We start from the raw sequence: 24,246 nt of genomic DNA, 5'->3' as shown, positions 1-24,246 counted from the left end.
GGACAATCGGAGCTAGCGATCATTGTCTCCTCCTTTATAGGGAAACAACTGGAGCTAGTGATCATTGTCTCCTCCTTTAAGGGGTTGCAACTACAGATAGCGAACATTGTTTCCTCCTTAATAGGGGGACAACCGGAGCTAGCGATCATTGTCTCCTCCTTTATAGGGAAACAACTGGAGCTAGCGATCATTGTATCCTCCTTTATAGGGTTGCAACTGAAGCTAACGATCATTGCCTCATCCTTTAAAGGGGATAACTGCAGCTAGCGAACATTGTTTCCTACTTTAAAGGTGGACAACCGGAGCTAGCGATCATTGTCTCCTCCTTTATAAGGTTGTAACTGGAGCTAGCGATCATTTTCTCCTCCCTTATAGGGTTGCAACTGCAGATAGCGAGCATTGTTTCCTCCTTAATAGGGGGACAACCGGAGCTAGCGATCATTGTCTCCTCCTTTATAGGGTTGCAACTGGAGCTAATGAGCATTATCTCCTCCTTTAAAGGGAAACAACTGGAGCTAGCGATCATTGTCTCCTCCTTAATAGGGGAACAACCGGAGCTAGCAATCATTGTATCCTCCTTTATAGGGTTGCAACTGAAGCTAACGATCATTGCTTCCTCCTTTAAAGGGGACAACTGCAGCTAGCGAGCATTGTTTCCTACTTTAAAGGTGGACAACCGGAGCTAGCGATCATTGTCTCCTCCTTTATAAGGTTGCAACTGGAGCTAATGATCATTGTCTCCTCCTTTAAAGGGGGACAACTGGAGCTAGCGATCATTTTCTCCTCCTTTATAAGGAAACAAGTGAAGCTAGTAATTATTATATCCTCCTTTATTGGTAAACAACTGGTGCTAGTGATCATTGTCTCCTCCTTTATAGGGAAACAACTGGAGCTAACGTTCATTGTCTCCTCCTTTAAAGGGGGACAACCGGAGCCAGTGAACATTGAGTCGTACTTTCTAGGAAGACAACTGGAACTAGCGATCATTGTCTCCAACTTTGTATTAGGACGACTAGAGCTAGAGATCATTATCTCCATCTTTGTAGGGGGACAACAGGAGCTAGCAATTATTGTCTTTCTCCTCAATATAAATGAGGAGTCAATGATCCGTAGCTAGGGATCATTGTCTCCTCAATTATAGGGAGAATACTGGAGATTGTGATCATTGTCTCCTCCTTTATCCTCCATAGTGTTAGGAAAAAAGTCGAATAAAATCATACATTTAAACTGCTGTTACTCATAACCCTGTTGATATAAACACTAATATGTCTAGTGCATTTTATGCCTTATTTTTTTGCATTTTAAAATAGAATTCTTTAGAGTACGGAAAGTGTCCGTATGTATGTTTCCCTTTAAATGGCCAATTTCTCACACTAAATTATGGCTAAAATCAAGTACTACATATGTAAACTTTTACAAGCATATCCATGGACATTTGAAAAATGTTTATAAACATTACAACCCCTTCTTCACATCGAAAAACATCTGTAGTCAGACACACTCACATGCAAGACAAATTGTCAGTTAGAGGAGCTTTTTTGAATTTAGTAGGAATTTTTTTTTTATTTCTTGTTGAAGTTGCATACATTTGCCTTACAAGAGTTGTTGGAAAAATGTGCGTAACCATAATTTTTCGTGAAAATGTGTAAATAATCTATTTTTCTGGAATAGTCAGAAGCACCAAGGCTCTCAACCAGGGACTAGTCATTTGATATCCTCACAATTGGAGACACAATACTCTTGAAACGAGTTGTGAAGGTTTGTTTCGTATGTGTTGTAGCAACAGTTGTAACAAATGTTTAAGCAAATCATTTACATTTGTAATAGATGTTGCAACAGCAGCAATAAAAGAATCATCATGAAGCAAGAACAACAACAACAACAAATTGACTTGTTAAACAAACGCATAATTTAACTTGAATTTTTTGTGAATGCAACCTACTGCTACTGTTGCATTTTAGTGTAACAAGACCAAGAGATATGGAAAAGGAAATGTATTTTCATTTCATAGCGGAAGTTGTACACAAATGAGAGCTTTAGTTTTCCCAAACCCTTACGAGATCTGTGGCCCAAAGTTAAGGCATCAGCAGAGACTGTTTCAAAAGTCTATAATTCAAATATGAGGAGAGCAAAAAAAAACTCGTACAAACATTAAACTGTTTTCATTAAGTTTGAGGATTTGTGTATTTGTCACATTTGAGTACAGGAATGCATTTCCGTTCGCAATGATTTACTACGTTTACACTGACCTATGTCTATACGCATGTTGCACCTACACATAAGTTAGTGCAAGGGCTACACGTAAAATAAATATTAATCAACTTAGTTAATCTACGAATCTAGGAATATAAAATATTGACTTGAAATATTAAATTAGCTAAACAAGATTTCTCCATTTACTGAAGTTCATCATTCTCTTAGAATCAAAAAAATTGTTTCTTTCAGTGTTTTACTGCGTAGGTGTGTTTTACGCACATCTCTCACCCACCCAACCAAACACACAAGTCACTGCAATTCAATGTAATTTTATCCTCAGATGTCAGAGTATTTGGTAGTGTTGAAATTGCATTGAGTTGTGTTGTTTTTTAAAACTTAGTTATGGAGTCAATTATCTAAAATTGAAATTTCTTATCGAATTTACATAAAATTTATTTGTTGGAAAATTATATTTTCCAACAACAAACACATGCAGTCTGTAAACGGAAATTTATGTCTGTTACTTGTTAATTGATATAAATTTAGTTTTAAATTGTTATAATTGTTAATTGCACTTAAGTGAGAAATCAATGAATGGAAATGTACGTATGTATGTATTTCCCTACTCTTGGATGAATCCAGATGCGGTCATAACATTTTGAAATTCTACAATTCTTGGTCTTCAAAATTTTGTGGCTGGCCTCGGCGATCTTTGTCTTTGGTATCAAAATCACCACTTCTGAACCTCACAAACCATTTCTCGCAGGTTGATGAAACACATTCACCATAAGCTTCGGTGAGCAATCAATGAACTTCAGCAGCACTTTTTTTCAAATTAAAGAAGTAAAGTAAAACTTCCCGCATACGACGATTCGTTGGTACAAAATTCGACATTTTCAAAGCAAAATAAACTGTGTTATTTACACTATAATGTTCAATAACTAAGTGAGAATAAATAACAGATTGTACCCTTCAAAATGACATATAAGTTGTTAAAAACAAAAACCTTGTTCAAAAAATACATATTTTTAAGTCATACACCCAATATATAAACCGTTTTTAAGCCTCGTCCATATTTAACATTATTTAAGCTTTAAAAAAGCTCTAAAAAATGTGTTTTAATTATTGACAAGTTGTTTAACTTAATAAATTCCCTATATTCATATTCATATCTTTGCAATACTGCAGCTTATATCAATTCAATATTTAAAGTGCATCATACACTTTCAATAGCAACATTTTTATTGTGGCCAAAAGTGACAAATCACTACTTTTACTATAAAAACCAATTGCAACAAGCAACAAAAAAAATATATAAATAAAAGCAAAAAGCGTTCAACCACCAAAAAATTTACCACGAACACATGTTTTTAGCTGGGAGAGACAAAAACAAAATATTTATGGACCTGTTCACAACACAAGCCATGCAAAAAACCCGAATATACAATAAATACACTTGGCCAGGACGAAACAACAAAAAAATGGAAGGATACTTAAATAGTACTCGTAAAGCAAAGATAGGCGCAGCACAACAATTTCTGTTATGAATTTAATATTGCATATAAAATGCAACAACGACGACCTTCAACACTCTATGGATGGACTCTGTATCTCCACAAACACAGTCAGAGTCAGAGTCAGCAATTGCATAATTTAGTTCACCAAACAGATGCAGCCATATAGCCATGCAATGTAAATAGTACAGGACAATGAAGCAGGATATAAAAACTACCCACCAACCCATAACAAACAAACAACTAACTATACTAGACCTAGAATTTTTATAGGAACCATAGAATGTTTGGTTTTTTTTCAGAGCTAAAGCCAATGTAGTTGTTGCTGAAACTTTTAGCATTGCATTGAAGTGTGTCTGTCCTATGCAGAGTCCTTTAAAGTTTTTAACATGCGGCCGGAAATGCATTATAACGTTTTATTTTATTTTTTTAAACAAATTGCATGCTGCTTCCAAAGAGTAAATATCACAACCTGAATGAAGTGGGTGAGAGGCAGTTGTAAAAAAAAATTGTGTTTTTTTTTAATGAATTTCGTCTGCCAACCAAAGCGTCACGCCTGTACTTGACATATTTACTCGTTCTGGGTGCTGCAATTTGTAAATTGTCTCTTCATTTATTTTATGATGGCAGTAAATGCTTTTTTTCAAACTGAAGGGAAATACTATGGGTTTCCGGTTTGACCGAATGGCATATTTTAAACATTTTTATTCAACAAATAAATTAAAACATTTCACTTTAACATAATTTGTTAAATGTAAATATTGAACAAGAATTAAAAAAAAACTTTCCAAATATAAATAATTCCATGACAAATAGGATATTAGCAACACATTTTCCATAGAAATAGAACAATCAAATTAAGATTTTATTAAACAAGGGATTCAAAATCAATTGAAGTCGCTTCTCCAGAAGCGTCACAGAAGACTGTTTTAGAATTCTACAGAGCTTAGTGTATTCACTGCTTAAAAAATTATTTAATGTTAACAAGTAAGAGAGCTATATTCGGCTATGCCGAATCTTATATACCCTTCACCAAATTATACTCCAAAATAAAAAATTTAAATATTTTTAGGTGAACATTTTTTTTCAGTTTTTTATTTTTTTGGAAAAAAAATTTTTCGAATTGTTTCTTTAAAATTTTTTTTTTAAATTTAAAAAAAATTTTTTTTTTTAAATATTTTTTTTTTTGGTGAAAAAAATTTTTGTTTTTTAAATATTTTTTTTCCTGTTAAAAAATATTTTTTCCGATTTTGACCCATTGTAGGTCCAACTTACTATGGTCTTATATACGTCGTTGCAAAGGTCTTTGAAATATCTATCATTATATATCCATATTGTCTATATTAATGACTTAGTAATCCAGATATAGGTCAAAAATCGAGGTTGTCCTGGTTTTTTCCTCACATCTCAGCCATTTGTGGACCGATTTTGCTGATTTTAAATAGCAAACTTCTCGAAAGCATGTCTGACAGAATTATTGAAGATTTGGATCCCAAAGATATCAGGGGTCTTCAGGAAATTGATTTCAACAGACAGACAGACGGAAATGGCTTAAACGGCTTCGCTATCTATAAGGATCCAAAATATATATACTTTATAAGGTCGGAAATGAAAAATGTAGAAATTACAAACGGAATGACAAACTTATACAGTAGTTTTGACTTACTGTATAAGCCTTTCACTTAAGAGCATTTTGCATATAAGTGCACAAAACTTGTGTTTTGTATATTTATTTATCAAACTCCATACAAATTGGTTAATTTAAGTGCATTTTTCATACCTGCACATTTTCATGAAAAAAATTTCATTTACCTGCGATTTTATTATCAAACTCCATACAAATTGGTTAATTTAAGTGCATTTTTCATACCTGCACATTTAAGATAAGTGCATAATACTTTTGGAAGCTATAACTGGTTTTCATGAAAAAAATTTCATTTAGCTATGATTTTGAATAAAAAATTGTGTTGTAAACTTCTTAATAATTTTAAAAGTAGTTAAAATACCAAATTTACAAAACTTCATGTAAATTATTTGCCGTTAGCTGCTCTTTTGGGCAGTAAACTTAAATGCACTTACCAGCATCAATGAGCAGTTAAGTTAACTGATGTTAACTGCACTTTTAACTTACCTGCACAAAATATCGTGCAATGTTGGTTGTGCAGGTAAGTCAATATTACTGTATATACCCTTCTCACGAAGGTGAAGGGTATAAAAATACCTCTGTAAGTGAAGATACTAAGTAAATTCACCCTTCCTCCATCTAGCAAAGAAAAGGAAAATCATTTACCTAAATAACAAAAGAAAACACTTGAAAATATTGTAACTGTAACTCAATATGTTGATTCTTTCGATGGTTGGGTTTGTCTGATGGTCGCTCAGTTTACAACTAAATACTCTTGTAATTTGTTTAGAAAGGAGGCTCAGACATTTTACAGTTTATTGTTTAGTTTTACTAGACAATTAACTTCAGCTGGCCACAGCTACTGTATTATTCACTTTTAACTGACCATTAAAGCCAATTTTTTTTTAATCTTTTTCTTCTATATTTTGTTGCTCCTACATTTCCATTCATATTGCAAAACTGAAGAATTGTCTGTGCTATTTTGTGCTGTGTGTCTATTGCATGTGCGGCATTTATTACAAGGGTGTATGGGAAATTTGTGTCTAGATTTTAAAGAGTTACAAAAACCGGTTGTTATACCCTTCACCATGAGTGGCAAGGGTAAATATAAGTTTGTAATTTCTACATTTTTCATTTGCCATCCCACCAAGTATATATATTCTGGATCGTTATAGATAGCGGAGTCGATATAGTCATGTCCGTCTGATCGTCTGTATGTTGAAATCAGCCCAAATAACTTACATACATGATTCATACATCAATATACCCGTTATAAACCCGGTTCGGCTGATATTTAAAATCGAGAAAATCGGCCCATAAATGGTTGAGATATAAGGAAAAAACCAGGACAATCTAGATTTTTGACCTATTTTTTAATATGGATATCTAGTGATAGATATTGCAAGAACTTTGCAACTGCGTATATAAAACCATAGTAAGTCGGACCTACAATGAGTTAAAATCGGGTAAAAATATTTTTTAACTCGATTTTTTTTTTCACCAAAAAAATTTTTAGCCACAAAATTAAAAATATAAAATTTTTTTTTTCAATTTTGTTAAAATTTTTATTTTAAAGTATAATTTGGTGAAGGGTATAAGATTCAGTACAGCCGATTAAAAGCACTCTTACTTGTTTTTGAGTAATCCCAATATGCATTTTTACTGAAATTCAAGTTGAAAACAAGTGTAATTCAAGCCTTGACCTCAGTATTAAGCAATTGAATTATAGTTGTAAGTATTACACCAATAGCATTCTCCAGTAAAAAGGAAACATAAATTCGAGTCACATGTTTTTTGTTTGAAAAATATTTAATTTTTTCAAATATTTTTCATGTTTAAAACATAATTCTATTTGCATTCAAGTCAAATTCAAACACATTGTTCAAGTGCTTGAATTTTTGGGGCTTTGGTGTTTATTGGGATATTGAAAACATAAATATATATGTATCCAAAATAAATTAATATGGGTGATCACAGAAAGCTCAACCTGTGATTACTTATATTTACTTATAAAACCATAAATATCTTAAACCGTTCATATCTTTGTAAATATGTGTCCTTCTGAAAAAAAAACTTCAATCTGTGATCGCTCATATTTCAGACCAAACTTTTTTTAAGAAAATTCTGAAATATCTTAAATTGTCCATATCTTCGTAAATATGCGTACATTTGAGAAAACAAGATCAATCTGTGATCACTCATGTTTCAGACTAAAACTCGATTTTTTATAGAAAACCATAAATATCATAAATCGTCCATATCTTCGTAAATATGTGCAAATTTGAGAAAACAAGCTGAATCTGAGATCACTCATATAGCTGACCAAAACTCGATATTTTATAGAGTATCCTAATTATATTAAATCGTCCATATCTTCGTAAATATACGTCCATTTGAGAAAAAAAGGTCAATCTGTGATCACTTATATTTCTGAAAATCCTAAATATCTAAAACCGTCCATATCTTCGTAAATATGCATATAAGTGATGCATCCTGTGATCACTTACATATATTTCTGACAAAAACTTGATTTTTTTATAGAAAACCCTAAATAACTTAAATCTAGACGCAGAGCAAAAATATAGTTGGGCATGGTTACTAACCATTTCAATATTGTTACAAGTTTTTTAACTATATTATAGTCACAGTAACCATTTACATGATTGTGGTAATCATAACATGGTTAATTTACGATTCACATGATTGTATCAACCATATATATGGTTACAGTAAACAAATATATGTTTGTGACAACCATTCATATGATGAAGGACTTATAATATGGTGCTCTCGGCTTAAGGCTTATCATAATCTGAAAACAACATATTATGATAAAATTATTCATCATAAATATGGTTGCCACAAATATATATTTGTTTACTGTAACCATATATATGGTTGATACAATCATGTGAATCGTAAATTAACCATATTATGGTTGCCACAATCATGTAAATGGTTACTGTAACTATAATATTGTTAAAAATCTTGTAACACTATTTAAATGCCCAATTATATTTTTTCTCTGCGTGTACTTATGATCAATCATATTGAGTGTATGACTTAAAAATGCGGTTTTTGAACGAGGTTTTTTGTTTTTAATATGATGTTATATGTCATTTTGTAGGGTACATATCTGTCATTTTGTACCAAAAAAACGTCATATGCAGGAAGTACACTGAAGTACACTGATTACTCACCAATGCTTATGGTGACATAGATCGCCCAGGCCAGCCAAAAAAGTTTGAAGACCAAGAATTGGAGACATTACTCCAACAAGAGCTTGGAAAATTATTGAGAGCTACTCAAGCAGCAATTTCAAAAAGTTTGCGAGCAGCAGGATTCTTCGAAAAGCAGGGAAATTGGTTACCATACGAATTGAAGCCGATAGACCCTGAAAGACGATTTTGCATGTCCGAAATGATGCTCGAATGCTTGCGATGAAAAATGGATCCATTACGATAACCCGAAGCATAAGAGATCGTATGTGAAGTCCGGCCAACCAGCCGAATCGACACCAAAGTTAAATATCCATGGCGCTATGGTAATTCTCTGTATTTGGTGGGATGCAAAAGTACCCTATCTATTATGAGCTGCTGAAATCTGACCAGACCATCACAGGGAATCTGAACCGAATGAACGGCCAATGCTCGTTTGAAGCCAGCATTAGCCGAAAAACTCCCAGAATATGCGGCCATATATGAAACCGTAATATTCCATCATGACAACGCTGGGCCACATCTTGGAATACCTGTTAGAAAGTATTTAGAATGAAGTGGTTGGGATGTTTTGCCTCACCCGCTTTATAGTGTAGAACGTGCCTCCCAATACTACTATTAGTTTCGATCGCTCTATCTGGGATACGCTTCACTTTGGAACAAAGTATCCGATATTGGATAGATTCGTTCTTGGCCTCAAAATAAAAGCAGTTCTTTTGGCTCGGTATCCATATGTTGCCAGAGAGATGGGAAAAGGTCATAGCTAACAATCTGAAAAAATCCAGCATTTTTAAGTCATACACCTAATATGTAACTTCGTACATACTTCGTAATAAAATCTAAACATGTAATCACTAATATTCGTGAAGAAAAATCGATTATTTGGTAGAAACCCAAAAAGTTTACGATTCGAACCCGGGTTTTATTCTCAACTTTGAATCGCTGACATCTCCAAGTTGGTGGCAACATATTGTAAACAAATTCTGACACATAATTGTTCATAAATTCTTATTGGAAAGCAATGAAAAACAAAACTCACTGGTGTTGTGTTGTGTTGTACAAACAACACTTAATGTGTTGTAAATTTTAAATGAAAAACCAAAAAAAACTTTTAATATCTTTGTAACTAAATATTTACACATGTTTTAGTGCATAAATATTTAAAAGGCTCTTTATTAATTTGTTACATATGCATTTGCATAAGCATAAAGCTAAATGAAGCATGTGACATAAGATACCATAAAAATATTAAGATATTAACTTAAATAGTTAAGAGCAGAGATAAATAAGAAAATCTTAAATAAGTTATTTAAAAACCATTGATATATTAGTGTTTTATCCTTGAAAACTTAATTGAAATGAAATGGTTAATAAATCTGTGAAAAAAGGAGTAAAACTGTGAAAAAGGAAAGAAGTTACATTCTTCATAAGAGCCAGAGTCATACGGAGAAGATGATGAGATTTATGTCACAGGCAAATTCTTATCGAAATGTTCAAATAATTTGGAGCTGGATCTTTGAGTTATAAATCACAATTTACTTTGCATAATACACTTTTTCCCAAAATTAGTGCATTGCCAAGCAGCAGGTAAATAATTACATAATGGTTAACAAATTATTGTTATTATTTTTAATGTTGTCTTAAATAAGCAAAACCTAACTAACTGATTACTTTAACCTTCCCCCTGCTCATGTTTCATTTCTTTTTATTTCCACACGATCATGGTAGAGAAAGATGGAAGGAATGAATGAATGAAATATAAATGTGGAAATAAATGACGTTGAAACTATTTAACTGCTGTGTTAACACATCCTTTTTAAATTGATTTTCTGGCTGCATTTGTGTAAGTCTTTGAGGCTCCATGAAAATGACTTATGGACATGACTGAACTGAACTTTGTGTGCGCATCTTCATCATGTTAAAGTTTTCTGTTGCTTTATTGACTCTTTTGTTTTTTTGGCGTTTCTTTGAACTTTTTTCTTTTTTGTTTTTGTTGCCCAAGCCTCATTGTTTGCGCAGGCGTATAAATTCTTAACCAAAGTGTGAAACCGCAGAAAAATATCGGTAGCAAATACAGAAAAGATGAGAACAACAACAAAAAAATGATTCAAATTATTGGCGCAACAAATTTGTGTGTGAGCAAACCCCAAAGATGCAAAAGATGGCAAAATAAATTATCTACTTTAGTTGGTTGGAGATGTTTGCAACTGGTTTTTCTTTTTCCACTTAGAAATACCAAGATCATGCACCAACAGCTAAAACAATTTCATTCACTTCTACTACTACTGGATCTTGGTTTAACATTTATTCTTGATATTTTCACAAAAATAAAACATCAATCATAATCGATTTCTTAAGGCATTTTAAGTGTAGAAAAATCAATTTGATCGCTACAACTGAAATGGTTCAATTTTATGCTAATCAACGATCAGCAAATGTAAATCGTACTTGTGTACTTATAATCATAATGATGATGATTGTGATTATTTTGCAGGTTCATTTTAGTTCATTGCCTGCCGCCTGTTGTTGCTTTATTTGTAGACATAAGTATTAATATCATAAAAAATAATAAGATCATGATCTTCTGTTGATTCGTGAAATTCCTTTCAATTTCATACGTTTGTGAGGGGAAATGTAGTTTGTTTTAGGTTTAGAAGTCTTGATCCTCTATTAAATGAAGAGTATGAAGAAATGTTCTCTCTCCATCTCACTTTTATTCAGCACTCATTAGGGCTGAAGCCTTAATGGGATGTGTTTTTGTTGGAATAATGTTACCAGATGTGATTACTCATATTTCACTTTTTTCATGAAAAATCTAAATATCTTAAATCGTACACATCTTCGTAAATATGCGTTCATTTGAGAAAATAAGCTTAATCTGTGATCACTCATATTTCTGACCAAAAGTAGATTTTTTAAGGACAAGCCAGCCAAAAAAGTTTGAAGACCAAGAATTGGAGGCATTACTCTATGAAGATTGAGATCTATTCAATCAGCAATTTCAAAACGTTTACGAGCAGCAGGATTCGTCCAATACGAATTGAAGCCGAGAGACCTTGAAAGACGATTTTGTATGTCTGAAAGCTGCTTGAACGCTATAAAAGAAAATAATTTTTGCACCAAAAATAGATCCATTATCGATAAGCCGAAGCGTAAGAGATCGTATGTAAAGCTTGGCCAACCAGCCGAATCGAAACCATAGCCAAATATCCTTGGCGCTAAGGTAATTATCTGTATTTGGTGGGAGCAAAAGTTTTCTATCTATTATGAGCTGCCGAAATCTGACCAAACCATCACAGGGTACCTGTACCGAACGCAACTGATTCGTTTAAAGCAAGGAAAACGCCAAGAATATGCGGCCAGACATTATCCGTAGTATTCTATAGGCCAAATGTTGCAATACCTGTTAAAAACTATTTAGAAAGGAGTGGTTGGGAAGTTTTGTCTCACACGCCTTATAGTCCAGACCTTGACCCGGCCGACTACTATTTGTTTCGATCGATGCAGAACGCTCGGAAACGCTTCACTTTGGAACAGAGTATCCGATATTGGCTTGATTCGTTCTTGGCCTCCAAAGATGAGCTGTTCTTTTTGCTCGGAAACCATATTTATATTTAGAAATATCGGAAAAGGTCTTAGCTAACACCATCATAACATGGGGAAGGACTTTAAATTCTTATAAAAATATTACTATTCCAAAATCTGGCATCTTTTCTATAAACCATCTTGTACAATCATTACATAAAGTTGATTGAATTTATTTTTCTGTTTCTTCTTTTCTTTAGTTGATCGCATTTCGTGCTCGTATTGTTTGTGCTACGTGAGCGTTCATTCAAATCACTCCTGTACAACTTTACCGGCTATGAACTTGCAGGTTTGACTGCTGATTATGTTTTTGCCACTGTGGCCCGATCACTTAGTATTTGCACTGTCGTTAGCTCTCATGATCACAGTACAATGATGAACTTTGTATTACTTTTCTTTTCGGAAGTTAATTATACGATATAAAAAAATAAAAATAAATTACGAGTAAATTGAAAATAAGTTCGAGTTGCTAATTTGAATTTATTCTTTTATTTTTCGTAGTTTCTTGTAGTTTATATGCAATTTTGTATTTTGGCAGAGGAGGTTGGTTGTATGTGAAACAACACAGGTTGTACGTACCATTTAAGGGAATAATATTGACATTGTAAGGGCACACGTTTTGCTGAAATAATTATTTAGTTTAAATATTAATTGGATGCTTTATTTATTTTCATGTTTGCAGGAACAATAAAATTTCAGCAATACAAATAATTCTGATGCCAATATTCTAAATAATATAGGGAATTTATGACTTGTATTTATGTACAACCACACATGGAATAGGGCTTCAGAATCTAATCATATATGAAAGCAATATTAGACCTTTAAATAAATCTGGCATATAATAGGATGATTGCTCCAGAATGACGGGTGTTTCAGTCGGCCAAATATTGTGAACTTAGTGACAGTTGCATCACCCGGAATTGGTACTAAATTGTAATATTATTAAATGTTAGTACATTTTTTAATTTAAAATGCCAAACAAGGCCCTTTTGACCCTATTTGATTGTTTGCGCGCATTAAACTACCACGATAACAACCAAAATTCCAAAAAACTATAAAGTAAAGCTTTGAATTTAACGGTACTATTAAAATAAATATCATCAGACCCACTCTGTTTATTACCAAACAACATATTTATTTACACAACACACCCTGTTGCTTAAATTCAGTTTTACCGAACACTTCCGAAACGAAGACAGCTGTCAAGAACAAAAGAGAAACGAGCAAACAACAAAAACGTTTTCATTTTGTGAATAATACAAGGACATTTTTAACAAAAACACACAATTATTAACATTAAAAGCGAAAATAATTAAAGAAATTTAATAAAAATGACCACAGCAGCAAGGCCCACATTCGATCCTGCCAGAGGAGGCAGTGGTAAGGGAGAGAAAGATTTAAGTGCCTTGAGTAAACAATATTCCAGCAGAGATTTGCCAGGCCATACAAGATTGAAATACAGGTAAGCTAAAATATTGTTGAAGAAATGTGGAAAACATTATTTATTTTATATATATTTTGCAGAGAAACTGGTCAAGGCACATCCGATGAATTGCGTGCCCGTGATTTCCGCAAGGAGTTGGATGAACGCGAACGTGAAGTCAGACCCAACAAAAATTTGCCCTCCATTGTGCGCAAAGCCATAGAAGCCAACAATTCCTCAAGCAGTACTGGAGGCTCCAGCAGCAAAAGAGCCAAATTAGATCAAACTGCAGCTCCCGTTAATTTAGATGCTGACGATCCCGTGGACAATGACACCTCCGACAGTGACTCGGATTCAGAAGATGAAGATGATACTGCTGCCTTGTTGGCCGAACTTAATAAAATCAAACACGAACGTTTACAGGAGACTACACGCAAAGAACAAGAAAAGAAACAAGAGGAAGAACGCATACGTATGGAAAACATTTTATCGGGTAATCCCTTGATTAACTATGCTGCTGGTTCTGCTGCCACAGCGGCCAATACAAAACCAACAGCTGATTTAAAGGTTAAACGTCGTTGGGACGATGATGTAGTGTTCAAGAATTGTGCTCGTACGGAACCGGAAAAGAAATCACATTTTATTAATGATTCGTTGCGTAGTGAATTTCACAAGAAATTTATGGAGAAATATATTAAATAAAAGGTTTACGATTGTAGGACAATAATGATTTATCCTTTTCTACTACAAATTATTTGTTTAAGTGAAGTACAAGAATATACCCAATAAATTTTAAAGACTAGAATAAATAATTTTGGAGTTATTATTTGTGGGTTTTTGAAATTGTTAATAAATGGATAAGAAAAGAAATTAGAAAATAGATTTGCTTGTATGTACTCCCATAATTTCGATGTTTTTTTTGTTTTGTACGATAGTGCGAATTAAATAATTAAAACTGAAATAGGATTTTGTGTGAATGAGTATAATAAACATTATTACAAGGAGACTTTCTTCAAAGAGAAGAATTTTAGAGTTCTTATATTAAATAAGGGCTGTCTTCAATTCTTTGTTAGTTTAATTATAACTAGATTTTAAATTTTTGTAAAAAATTAATAACTCACCCATAAACAGCATGTATGTTCTGAAGACTCCTTCGTAATGCGGCAACAATTTTGATTGATTAAGCAGCCATAACCTACAAATAAATTTTTATTTGCACTTTTTATTTTATATTTTTGCATATTTTTATTGCCATATAATGATTTTAATTATTTTTTTATATTTTAATATTTTTGTTGCACTTTAATATTCTTTATACAAATCGAGGAACTAATATTCAAAATCCACTATCTTAAAAAAACACAAGTTTTTAGGAGAACAAAAAAACATATTTACATGATCTTAATTTTAATTTGGAGGTTTATATAAAATTTATTCCGGGTCAAATATTAATAGTCCATGTATAATATTTGGTCAGATTCGTGATCAGCATGTCAAAATTAACAATTTATAAGTGAAAATTAGACAAAATAATTGAATTAAGAAGTAATTATTCAGAAAGATAAAGATTTTTGCATTCAGAAATAAAATTAGTTTAAGATAAAGCAATACTATAATGTTAATAAAATTGTAAAAAATATTTTATTTTCCTTTGAAATTTCTACCACAAATGTGGGCTTGTTTGACATCAAAAACTCAATTTAATGAAAATTAAAGATAGTTTCTCGATATTTTTCTATTTTATTAGATCTAGTTATATTATTTTATTATTATTTACTTTTAATATTTTTTTTTTAATTTTCTATTTTTTAATAAATTTTTGGAATTTTTCTTCAACTATTTTTAATTTATTTTATTATTTCACATTTCTCCGATTTATTTTTTATTATATTTCAATTTAATACCTTTCTTTTCTATTATTTTCTTAAATTTTCTTGTTTTAATAAAAAAGACCGTTAACGGATATAAAAAACTCACTCACTACTATTTAATATACAGAGTTCATTCACAATTACATTTCATACTATTTTTTACAACTCTGTTGATTACTCGTAATCGATTGTCGATGGTAGTCGGTTTTTTGTCAACACTAACCGGCTTTATATTTTTTCAGTACATTTTCTTGTCATTTCGTTATTTTATCAGCACATATTTCCAAAGGGCGTTTAATTTATAGAAAATATGTGGAAATATTTATTATTAATATTTGCTGTTGCAAATTATAGCAATGCTGTGCTACAAACAGATGCTGATACTTTGGTTTTACTGGACAATTTGGCCATACGTGAAACACATTCCATGTTCTTTAAATCATTGCAGGGTAAGTTGGTTTATGTGCAGTGACGTGGTCAAAATTCAGCAAGGAAAAAGTAAAATTTAATAAAATGAATTTCTAAAGTGCAAAAACCATCAACTTATATTAAAATTTGTTGTATTTACTTAAAAATTATGTAACTTTGAAACTAGTTTTTATCGTGACACAATTGATTCAAACATGAGTTTGAAAAGATTCGCTACTCCTTTGAGTTATTTTAAGTAAACACCATAATTTGTGGCCTTAAAAATTTACATTTCCTTTAAAATACTTTCAGAACGCGGCTTTAAATTGACCTACAAATTAGCTGATGATGCCAGTCTTCTGTTGTCGCGTTATGGTGAATATCTATACAAAAATTTGATCATTTTCGCTCCCAGTGTGGAGGAATTTGGTGGAGAATTGAGTGTGGAAAAATTGGCCCAATTTGTGGATGATGGTGGCAATGTGTTGGTGGCCGGCAGTGAACAATCCGGTGATGCCTTAAGAGAATTTGCCTCAGAATGTGGTTTTGAAATCGACGAAGAAGGTGCTTCTGTATTGGATCATTTGCACTATGATCTTTCCGATAAGGGAGACCATACCACAATTCTAACAGCTGCCCGCAATTTGATCAATTCTCCCACAATTGTTGGTGACAGTCGTAAAATTGGTGGCAAACCTTTGTTGTACCGTGGTACTGGTTTATTGGCCGACAAAGAAAATTCTTTAGTTTTGCAATTGTTGACTGCCGAAAGTACTGCCTACAGTTACAATCCCGATCAAGCCATTAAAGATTACCCACATGCTGTTGGCAAGAATACCTTGTTGATTGCTGCTCTTCAGGCTCGCAACAATGCCCGTGTTGTTTTCTCAGGTTCTTTGCATTTCTTCTCCGACGAAGCTTTTACCAACCCCATTACTTATGCTCAAAGTGGTGAACATTTCGAACACTCTGGAAATCGCGATGCCGCCTCGTCCATTAGCAAATGGGTATTTGGTGAAACTGGCCGTCTACGTGTTGCTGAAGTTAAACATCACAAGGAGGGAGAAACCCAACCCCCAGAGCAAGCCTACACTATCACAGAACCCGTTGTCTACTCGATAACCATCGAGGAGTTGGTGCAGGACAAATGGCAAGCTTTCAATGCCAACGATGTACAATTGGAATTTGTTCGCATTGATCCCTTTGTACGCACCACACTTAAACATGTCACTGGTGGTCGCTTCGAAGCCAAATTTAAAATACCCGATGTCTATGGTGTGTACCAATTTAAGGTCAATTACGATCGAATTGGCTATACCCAGCTGTACAGCACCACCCAGGTCTCGGTGAGACCTTTAGAGCATACTGAATATGAGCGTTTCATACCCAGTGCTTTCCCCTACTACAGCAGCGCCTTCTCCATGATGGTGGGTGTATTTATATTCTCTTTGGTATTTTTACATTTCAAAGAAGAAACTGCCGGAACTGGTGCCGTTAAGAAGGGAGACAGCAAGAAGACTCAATAAGTTGAGAGAAGTTGGAGTGAGAAATATGAAAGAGCGGGAATTTGTCGCCCCCATTTCTGAGTTTATAACTGGAAAGTATTTGTATTGAGAACTTTTATAAATAAAGAAAATTTAAAGTCTAATAAACAATTTTAGTTTTTTCTTAATACTTTGCAAATGCATTTGCCGTAATTTCCAAATTTGAATAAACAATTGTATTTCCTGCTCTCTTTTGGTTTACAAGTAATACGGTAATAAAAAAAGGTGTACTTTCATGTGTCGCATATACCCGGTGGTGAAAATCCTTCCGCCCGGATGAATATGGTCGACGCCGATTATTGGCGGGATCAACATTTGCATGGACCCAAATGCTTAAAGAGCGGCTGCCCACGGAACCTAACATTTCAGACCGATTAATTATTTTAGCAGATATTTACGATTTTAGTGATGTAGGGATGTAAATGAGCTTCATAATGTTTATACTTTTCGCAAGGTTGGCAAAAATAACCTTTCAGCTCAACTGCCGTTATTGAAATAACTGCAATTAATGTAAGCGCTAAAATGCCGTTACCGAAATAATCTACCTTAACAGTTTTGAATTGGTTGCCAAAATTGATTTTTTTATCTTGATTTGTGATTGAAAATTTGCAATTACTTGTGATTTTGTGCGCGCACAGTCCCATTAACAAGTCGAACACTAACCAATCGCACTCACAAACCATCCGTGTCTGGGCAGCTTTAATTATTTTGTAACAATTTTGTTTTATTCTAATACCCATAAGACTTGTCAATCGAAATATTAAAATAACTTCTTATAGGTAGGTATTTTTTTAGAAAATTGTCTAACTGCCAATGACGTAAACAACTTGATCAGAATCATTAAAATCTTAAATTTCATTACATATTCATAAAGTATAATATAAAACAAATAAGGATATTTTAAATATTTTGTTTCCGGACCTTTAAATATTGAAAATACAAAAAGGAGCACTCACCGGCCAAACAACTTCGCTCCATTCCAGACCAGCAGCACAACAATGACAAATGTTTAACACAAACTTTAGTAAGAACTATATAAATCGTTAATCAGGTATGTTTGTAACACTTTTTAGCAAAATTATTAAACATTTTAACTAATTTTATTTATATTTTAGTATTTTTTTTTTGTTACATTAACTTTTTCAACTTTTTGTTTGTAAACAAACAATTAACTATTTTTTTAATTTTTACTTTTCATTGCTTTTATTTTGTAGAAACCAGCAATTTTCTTAATATTTTTATTTACTAATTATAAACTTTTAATTTATTATTCGTATTAACATTTTTAATGCAACCATTTATTTTCATTTTCACACTTTTTTTGTTTACTCAATTTTCCAAGTCCCGTTATAAAAGTTACGCCATGAACCTGTAGTTGTAAGCACAATATTGAATCATTCGACATACAGAGGGCGCATGGTTGTAATTTCTATAACCGTTTTACGTGTAGATGGTGCTGTTTGTATGTCGGTAATAAAGTGCAAATATAATGGTTTTTTGTACATTTAGTATTTGCTGATTTTTTTATCACATTTTGTTTATAATTGTGTGTAAAATTTATTTGATATCTAATAAAATCATTAATAAATATGAAAAATCTAATAAAAAATTAACAGTTTGTTTATAAAGCTTAAAAATGTTTTTATTTGTTGGTGCGGTCACTGCTATATCAAATTTATTAAAGTAAATAAAAATGATAAAGCAGTAAATAATGTACGGCATACCGTTGAAAGAGATGGCAAGGTTTGTGAATCTCCTTAAGGGTATTATGTACTTTTTAGAATTTTTTAGATAAATCTGAAATTTGTCTTAAAAATTGGACAAGTTTGGAGAGGGCGAGGGGCCCTATTCAGTTAAATGGGGTAATTTTTATTTTACACGCATTTACGTTAAGTTTTCTTTCAGAAATATAGAAATTTTGTTAATATAAGAGAAATAATAATAATTTTAGGAAAAAATACGTAAAAAATAAACATTTATATTTTACGACCTCGATTTTTTACCTATTTCTGGAATAAGTATTAATATAGACAATATAGATATGTAATGATAGATATTTTAAAGACCTTTGCAACGACGTATATAACGCCATAGTAAGTCGGACCTACAATGGGTCAAATCGGGAAAAATATTTTTTAACATGATTTTTTTTCACCAAAAAAAATTTTTTTTCATGAAATTCTTTTCAATAATAAATTAAACATTTTTTTAAAAATTAAAAAAGAAATTTTGAAAAAATATGTTTGCCATAAATTTTTTAGTAAAATTTAAAAAAAAAAAAATATTTAAAATTTTTACTTTAAAGTATAATTTGGTGAAGGGTATATAAGATTCGGTACAGCCAAATATAGCTCTTTTGTTTTTTTAAATTTTATACAGCTATCCTTTATAAGTTACTGATTTATTTACCCTTTTTTAATTACCCCCACTATGCAGCGCATCAAGTACATGTACTTAGAAAATGTCTAAACCTTAACATATGTATAAATTCGGGTCGAAAGGGTTAGGTGTTATTAACTGTTTGCAAACTAATGCCAAAACCAATTTAGTACACAAAGCTATACGCATTTTTTACATCATTTAAGCATGTATGTACTTAATTTATTTAAAAATGTTTATTAAAAAAATCTACACCCTGGAGTATGTTTAATAAGATCAAGCATTTTGTTTTTTTCCCAGTTATATTTTTTTTTATTTGCGCACACAATTTGACGTCTCATAATTTGATTTTTTTTGTTTGTTTATCCATTTTTCTTTTCATTTATATTAAATTAACAAAAACTTTATATATGCATGTGTAGTATAGTATTATTAATGCTTTTTCTGTTCATATTCATTCTCTTAGATCGTCGTCTTATATAAAAAGCAAAATATGTATGTTTTTTCTGTTTGTATTTAACTAAAAAAATAATAATATAATAAAACTTGTTGTTATATAAATTATGCATGTATCTTAATTTAATTTAATTAATTAATTTATGTACGTTGAGGGGGGGATTAACGTTAAGTATGTATACACACATATTTAGTATATAAATGACGTATAAATGTTATTTATATATGTATTTATGTATATATGTAGTATGTATGTTTTTTTATTTATTATTAATGTGCTAATGTGGTTGTAGCAGTGTATTATTATTTAAATTTTTTTTTAGTTTCAAAGGTTTTTTACTTTTCTTTTAAAGTTTTTGTTTGTTGTTGTTGGTGGTGGTGGTAGCTTGACAACATTTGCTGGTTTTGATTAGAATGTTTGTGGTTGCTGTTGATGTTAATGATGATGTGTTGTATTTTGGAATTCAGCAAAAAGTTTTAATAATATATATCGTTCAAAAAATGTTCTTTCTTAAGTTTTTGTGGTAAAAAATTGTTCTTGTTGTTTTGTTGGTTGGTTGGTTTATCGGTTTTGTTTGGTTTTTGTTTGTTTGCTATTAGTTCATTAATGTTTTAAGAACAGCAATTCTTGTAGGCAGGAGGTTTCTCATTATTTCGACGATCGACCACAACACGCTCTGGATTTTCGGCAGACTCTCGGCCAGCTGTCTTGTCTAATATAGCCTCGGCAAGTTCGCAGAAAGCACGTTCGATGTTAATGTTGGATTTAGCTGAGGTTTCCATAAAACGTATACCATGCTCACGGGCAATCTACAAACAATACAATGAAATATGTATGATATAATTTATTAACAGTTGAAAAATGTATAAGTGTGTATTAATTTTTTAAAATGTGTACTTTTAAATTTTGTAAAAATTCTTAAAACTCACCGCTTCACCTCTTTCTTTACTGACAATGCGCTTGTCTGACATATCGCATTTATTGCCCAATATCATTTTCTCCACATCCTCATTGGCATGCTATTGAAATAAACAAATATTTTTCTTTTAATTCTGAAGAAATTTTGTTGCTGTTATATTTCACTTACCTCATCTATATTCCTTAACCATTTAACGATATTTTCAAAACTTTTCTCATTCGTTATATCGTAAACCAGCATTATCCCCATCGCTCCACGATAATATGATGTGGTTATGGTATGGAAACGTTCTTGACCCGCAGTATCCCAGATTTGTAGCTTGATTTTTTTACCCCTGAGTTCAACGGTTTTGATTTTGAAATCGATACCTGAAATGAAAAAACAAAAAACATGTTTAAAAAGGCTTGATTCTCAATATTTATGTATATAATTTAAAGCTTTGTTCCAGTATTTGCAGATTTTACTGGAAATCGCGCCAGTACTATACATTTCAATTGTATTTGAATTCAAACATAACGGTTTCTAACGGCTGGTTTCAAGTTGCATCATGTTTCTTTCTATTTCTGTCTACTTCTAATTGTAGACAATGTTGTTTACCGGCCGAGTAACCGCAGTAAACGTAACTTTGGACATTATTAACATATCTGTGCTTTGAGTTAATCATTATAGAAATAAAACTTTCCAGAAGCATCGATAACTGGAGCTGGAAAGTTCTAGATGGTAATGCAGTGTAGTCCAGTTAGTCTAATTTTAAGCATCGTTAAGTAAAGATAAATTAATTGCCTGACTGTGTGATGTATAAGTTGTGAATTATAAACGTGTATTTGTATAAAAACATTGAATAGAGTTGTTACAATTTTAAACTACTAAACTGCTTTTATTTGCTATAAAAAGTATCGAGTTTATTCAAAGGAAATAAACCACAATTTTTAAAAGGTAAAAATGTAACAATATTTTTGAAAATTTGCTACTGATTCGAAACGGTTTAAAGGTAATGCTAATTCGGATTTGTTTTTCGGTTGCCCGGAAATTATCAGGAATATTTTTTTGAAAATTTCAGGGAGTTCGTCGAGAAGTTCTTTATAAGTTTTCTTCTTAAAGTTACAATATTCAGATACTAATTTGTTGCTAATTGCATTATTCTATTATAACCATAGATTTTTTTCTGTTCCAGCAACTATTGTTAAATTTAGTATTAAAAAATTCCCGGAATGATTTTTTTAATTTCCTCCCGGGAAATTAGAAACCCTACTCCTGATCTTAGTTGTCAAAACGACTCGTGTTTATGCGTCAGAATATTCTCGACGTCTGCTATTGGTGATACGAGAGCAACAAGTTCCTTCGTGAAGTTGGTGTTCGGAGGTAATTTGAAGACAGCCTGTAACAGTCCTTAAGGTTATATTTTTTCGGTAACGGTATTTGCTGTTATATCGGTAACGGTATTTTAATGATATGGTATTGAAGGTATGTATAAGGGAAGCATAGTGGTAGCCAACATTGAGATGTTGTAATGACCTAGTAACTAACCTGTATTAACTTAATGTAGGTATTTTATAAATTAAATTTTCTAAGACAATTTCAAAAAACAAATAAAAAATAAAAAATGTTCACATTAAAAAAAATGCTATATTTTATTCACTTGTCATTGCATTATCATACAATCCCCGTAAGAATGTTCTAAATAAAATTTCAAAAATGTTTGTGAGTTTTAATTAAAAATGACGCAAACATTTATTTTCCATTTCGTGAACTAAATGAACGCATGCACATTAATTAAATTCCCTAGAAATTAATATACGTTTTTACGATAAAAAAGAACAGGAAAGTAAATATAAAAAGTATCAAATGTTATCAGCAACATATTAATTTCCGTTAATCTCTCATTGTCTTCTTTTATTTATTTGATACCGTTGTTTTTTTTTTAATATTTGTATTTATATTTTTGTCATTATAGCGGTATGTTAGTAATTACAAAAAAAACGCCAACAATTTGGCAACCCTCTAGATTGTTTTTTTTACGTTCAATTCTACAATACAATGCGTCACAATATATTTTATGTAATTATTTAATTACGATTTACTTCCATTCCATAAATAAATAACCAATATCAAATATTCTCTAACCAACTATGCCAAGCTATAGGAAAATATGATAAAATACAATAAATAAAAATGATGATATAGACAGAAAAAAAAATAAATAAAAATACAATTGTGAATAAGACACAACACACACTAGCAACACAAACAGACCCACCGACCTACAGCCATCCATTTAGTAGTAGAAACAAGTATAGTAGTTTACAGAAAAATCCATTAACACTTTATTGCATTTAGAAAATTGCCCTTTTCCGGCCAATTCCAAAATCCAAACTCCAATTAACACTTTGCAATAATTGTATACCACGCCCTTGCAACAAATAAAGGTGATGGATGGATGGATACACTTTTTAAAACCCCCACCTTTTTTTACTTTATTTGTTCACTTTCATAAACGGCTTAAAGCAGCTTAATTGTTTTACTTACCAATGGTGGATATAAAGGTGGATGTGAAAGCATCGTCCGAGAAACGGAAAAGTATACATGTTTTTCCAACGCCTGAATCGCCGATTAGCAACAGTTTGAACAGAAGATCATACGTTTTCTTGGCCATTTTCGTTTGTCGTCGCACAAGTAGAGTAGATGGGAATTTTTCTCTAGATTATGTTTGTGTGTAATTTGTTTCCAATGTTTTTCTGCAGGTGCACTAAATTGTTATTGACAATTGTTTTTAACGCTTTTCAATACTTTTTTTTATATAATAAATCTTATTGCTAAATTTTCTTTATTTAAATTTACTGAAAACTTTAAGTTTTTATGTTTTTTTCTTGCTGCAATTCTTTTTTGTAATATCCTATATTTTTCTTTGGTTTCTCTTCTTCTTTTCGGTTAAAAAAAAAAACTGAGAGGAAAAAGTAACAGAGTTGCCTATATCATTTAATTCAACAAAATTCCTTCATATGAAGTTTAAACAAAATAAACTCTGTCAAGTAGTTTTTGTTGAATTCCCAAATAAGTTTATTAAATTTCCAAAATATAAATTTATTTACAAAATGGGCTAGCGTT

At 31.8% G+C, this 24,246-nt stretch overlaps 3 protein-coding genes across 3 annotated transcripts; 2 read left to right on the top strand and 1 right to left on the bottom strand.

Moving 5' to 3' along the window:
* The first annotated feature begins 13,429 nt into the window (after positions 1–13,429).
* Positions 13,430–14,375, top strand: c12.1 (spliceosome-associated protein CWC15). The gene is made up of 2 exons (XM_065507222.1): positions 13,430–13,602; positions 13,665–14,375. Exons 1-2 carry the CDS (start codon positions 13,472–13,474, stop codon positions 14,263–14,265), a joined length of 732 nt encoding a protein of 243 aa, XP_065363294.1. The 5' UTR covers positions 13,430–13,471; the 3' UTR covers positions 14,266–14,375.
* A 1,304-nt stretch (positions 14,376–15,679) lies between these two features.
* Ost48 (dolichyl-diphosphooligosaccharide--protein glycosyltransferase non-catalytic subunit Ost48) lies at positions 15,680–17,497 on the top strand. The gene is made up of 2 exons (XM_065506833.1): positions 15,680–15,883; positions 16,155–17,497. Exons 1-2 carry the CDS (start codon positions 15,745–15,747, stop codon positions 17,366–17,368), a joined length of 1,353 nt encoding a protein of 450 aa, XP_065362905.1. The 5' UTR covers positions 15,680–15,744; the 3' UTR covers positions 17,369–17,497.
* Positions 17,498–20,048: 2,551 nt separating this feature from the next.
* Rab10 (RAS oncogene family member Rab10) lies at positions 20,049–24,082 on the bottom strand. The gene is made up of 4 exons (XM_065508008.1): positions 23,668–24,082; positions 21,310–21,509; positions 21,152–21,241; positions 20,049–21,031 (listed from the first exon to the last, which is right to left on the bottom strand). Exons 1-4 carry the CDS (start codon positions 23,792–23,794, stop codon positions 20,834–20,836), a joined length of 615 nt encoding a protein of 204 aa, XP_065364080.1. The 5' UTR covers positions 23,795–24,082; the 3' UTR covers positions 20,049–20,833.
* Between the last annotated feature and the right edge of the window lie 164 nt (positions 24,083–24,246).

This window comes from Calliphora vicina, chromosome 4 (genome assembly GCF_958450345.1).
Source record: "Calliphora vicina chromosome 4, idCalVici1.1, whole genome shotgun sequence".
Classification (NCBI taxonomy): domain Eukaryota; kingdom Metazoa; phylum Arthropoda; class Insecta; order Diptera; family Calliphoridae; genus Calliphora; species Calliphora vicina.
This window is presented reverse-complemented; position numbering and strand designations above follow the sequence as displayed.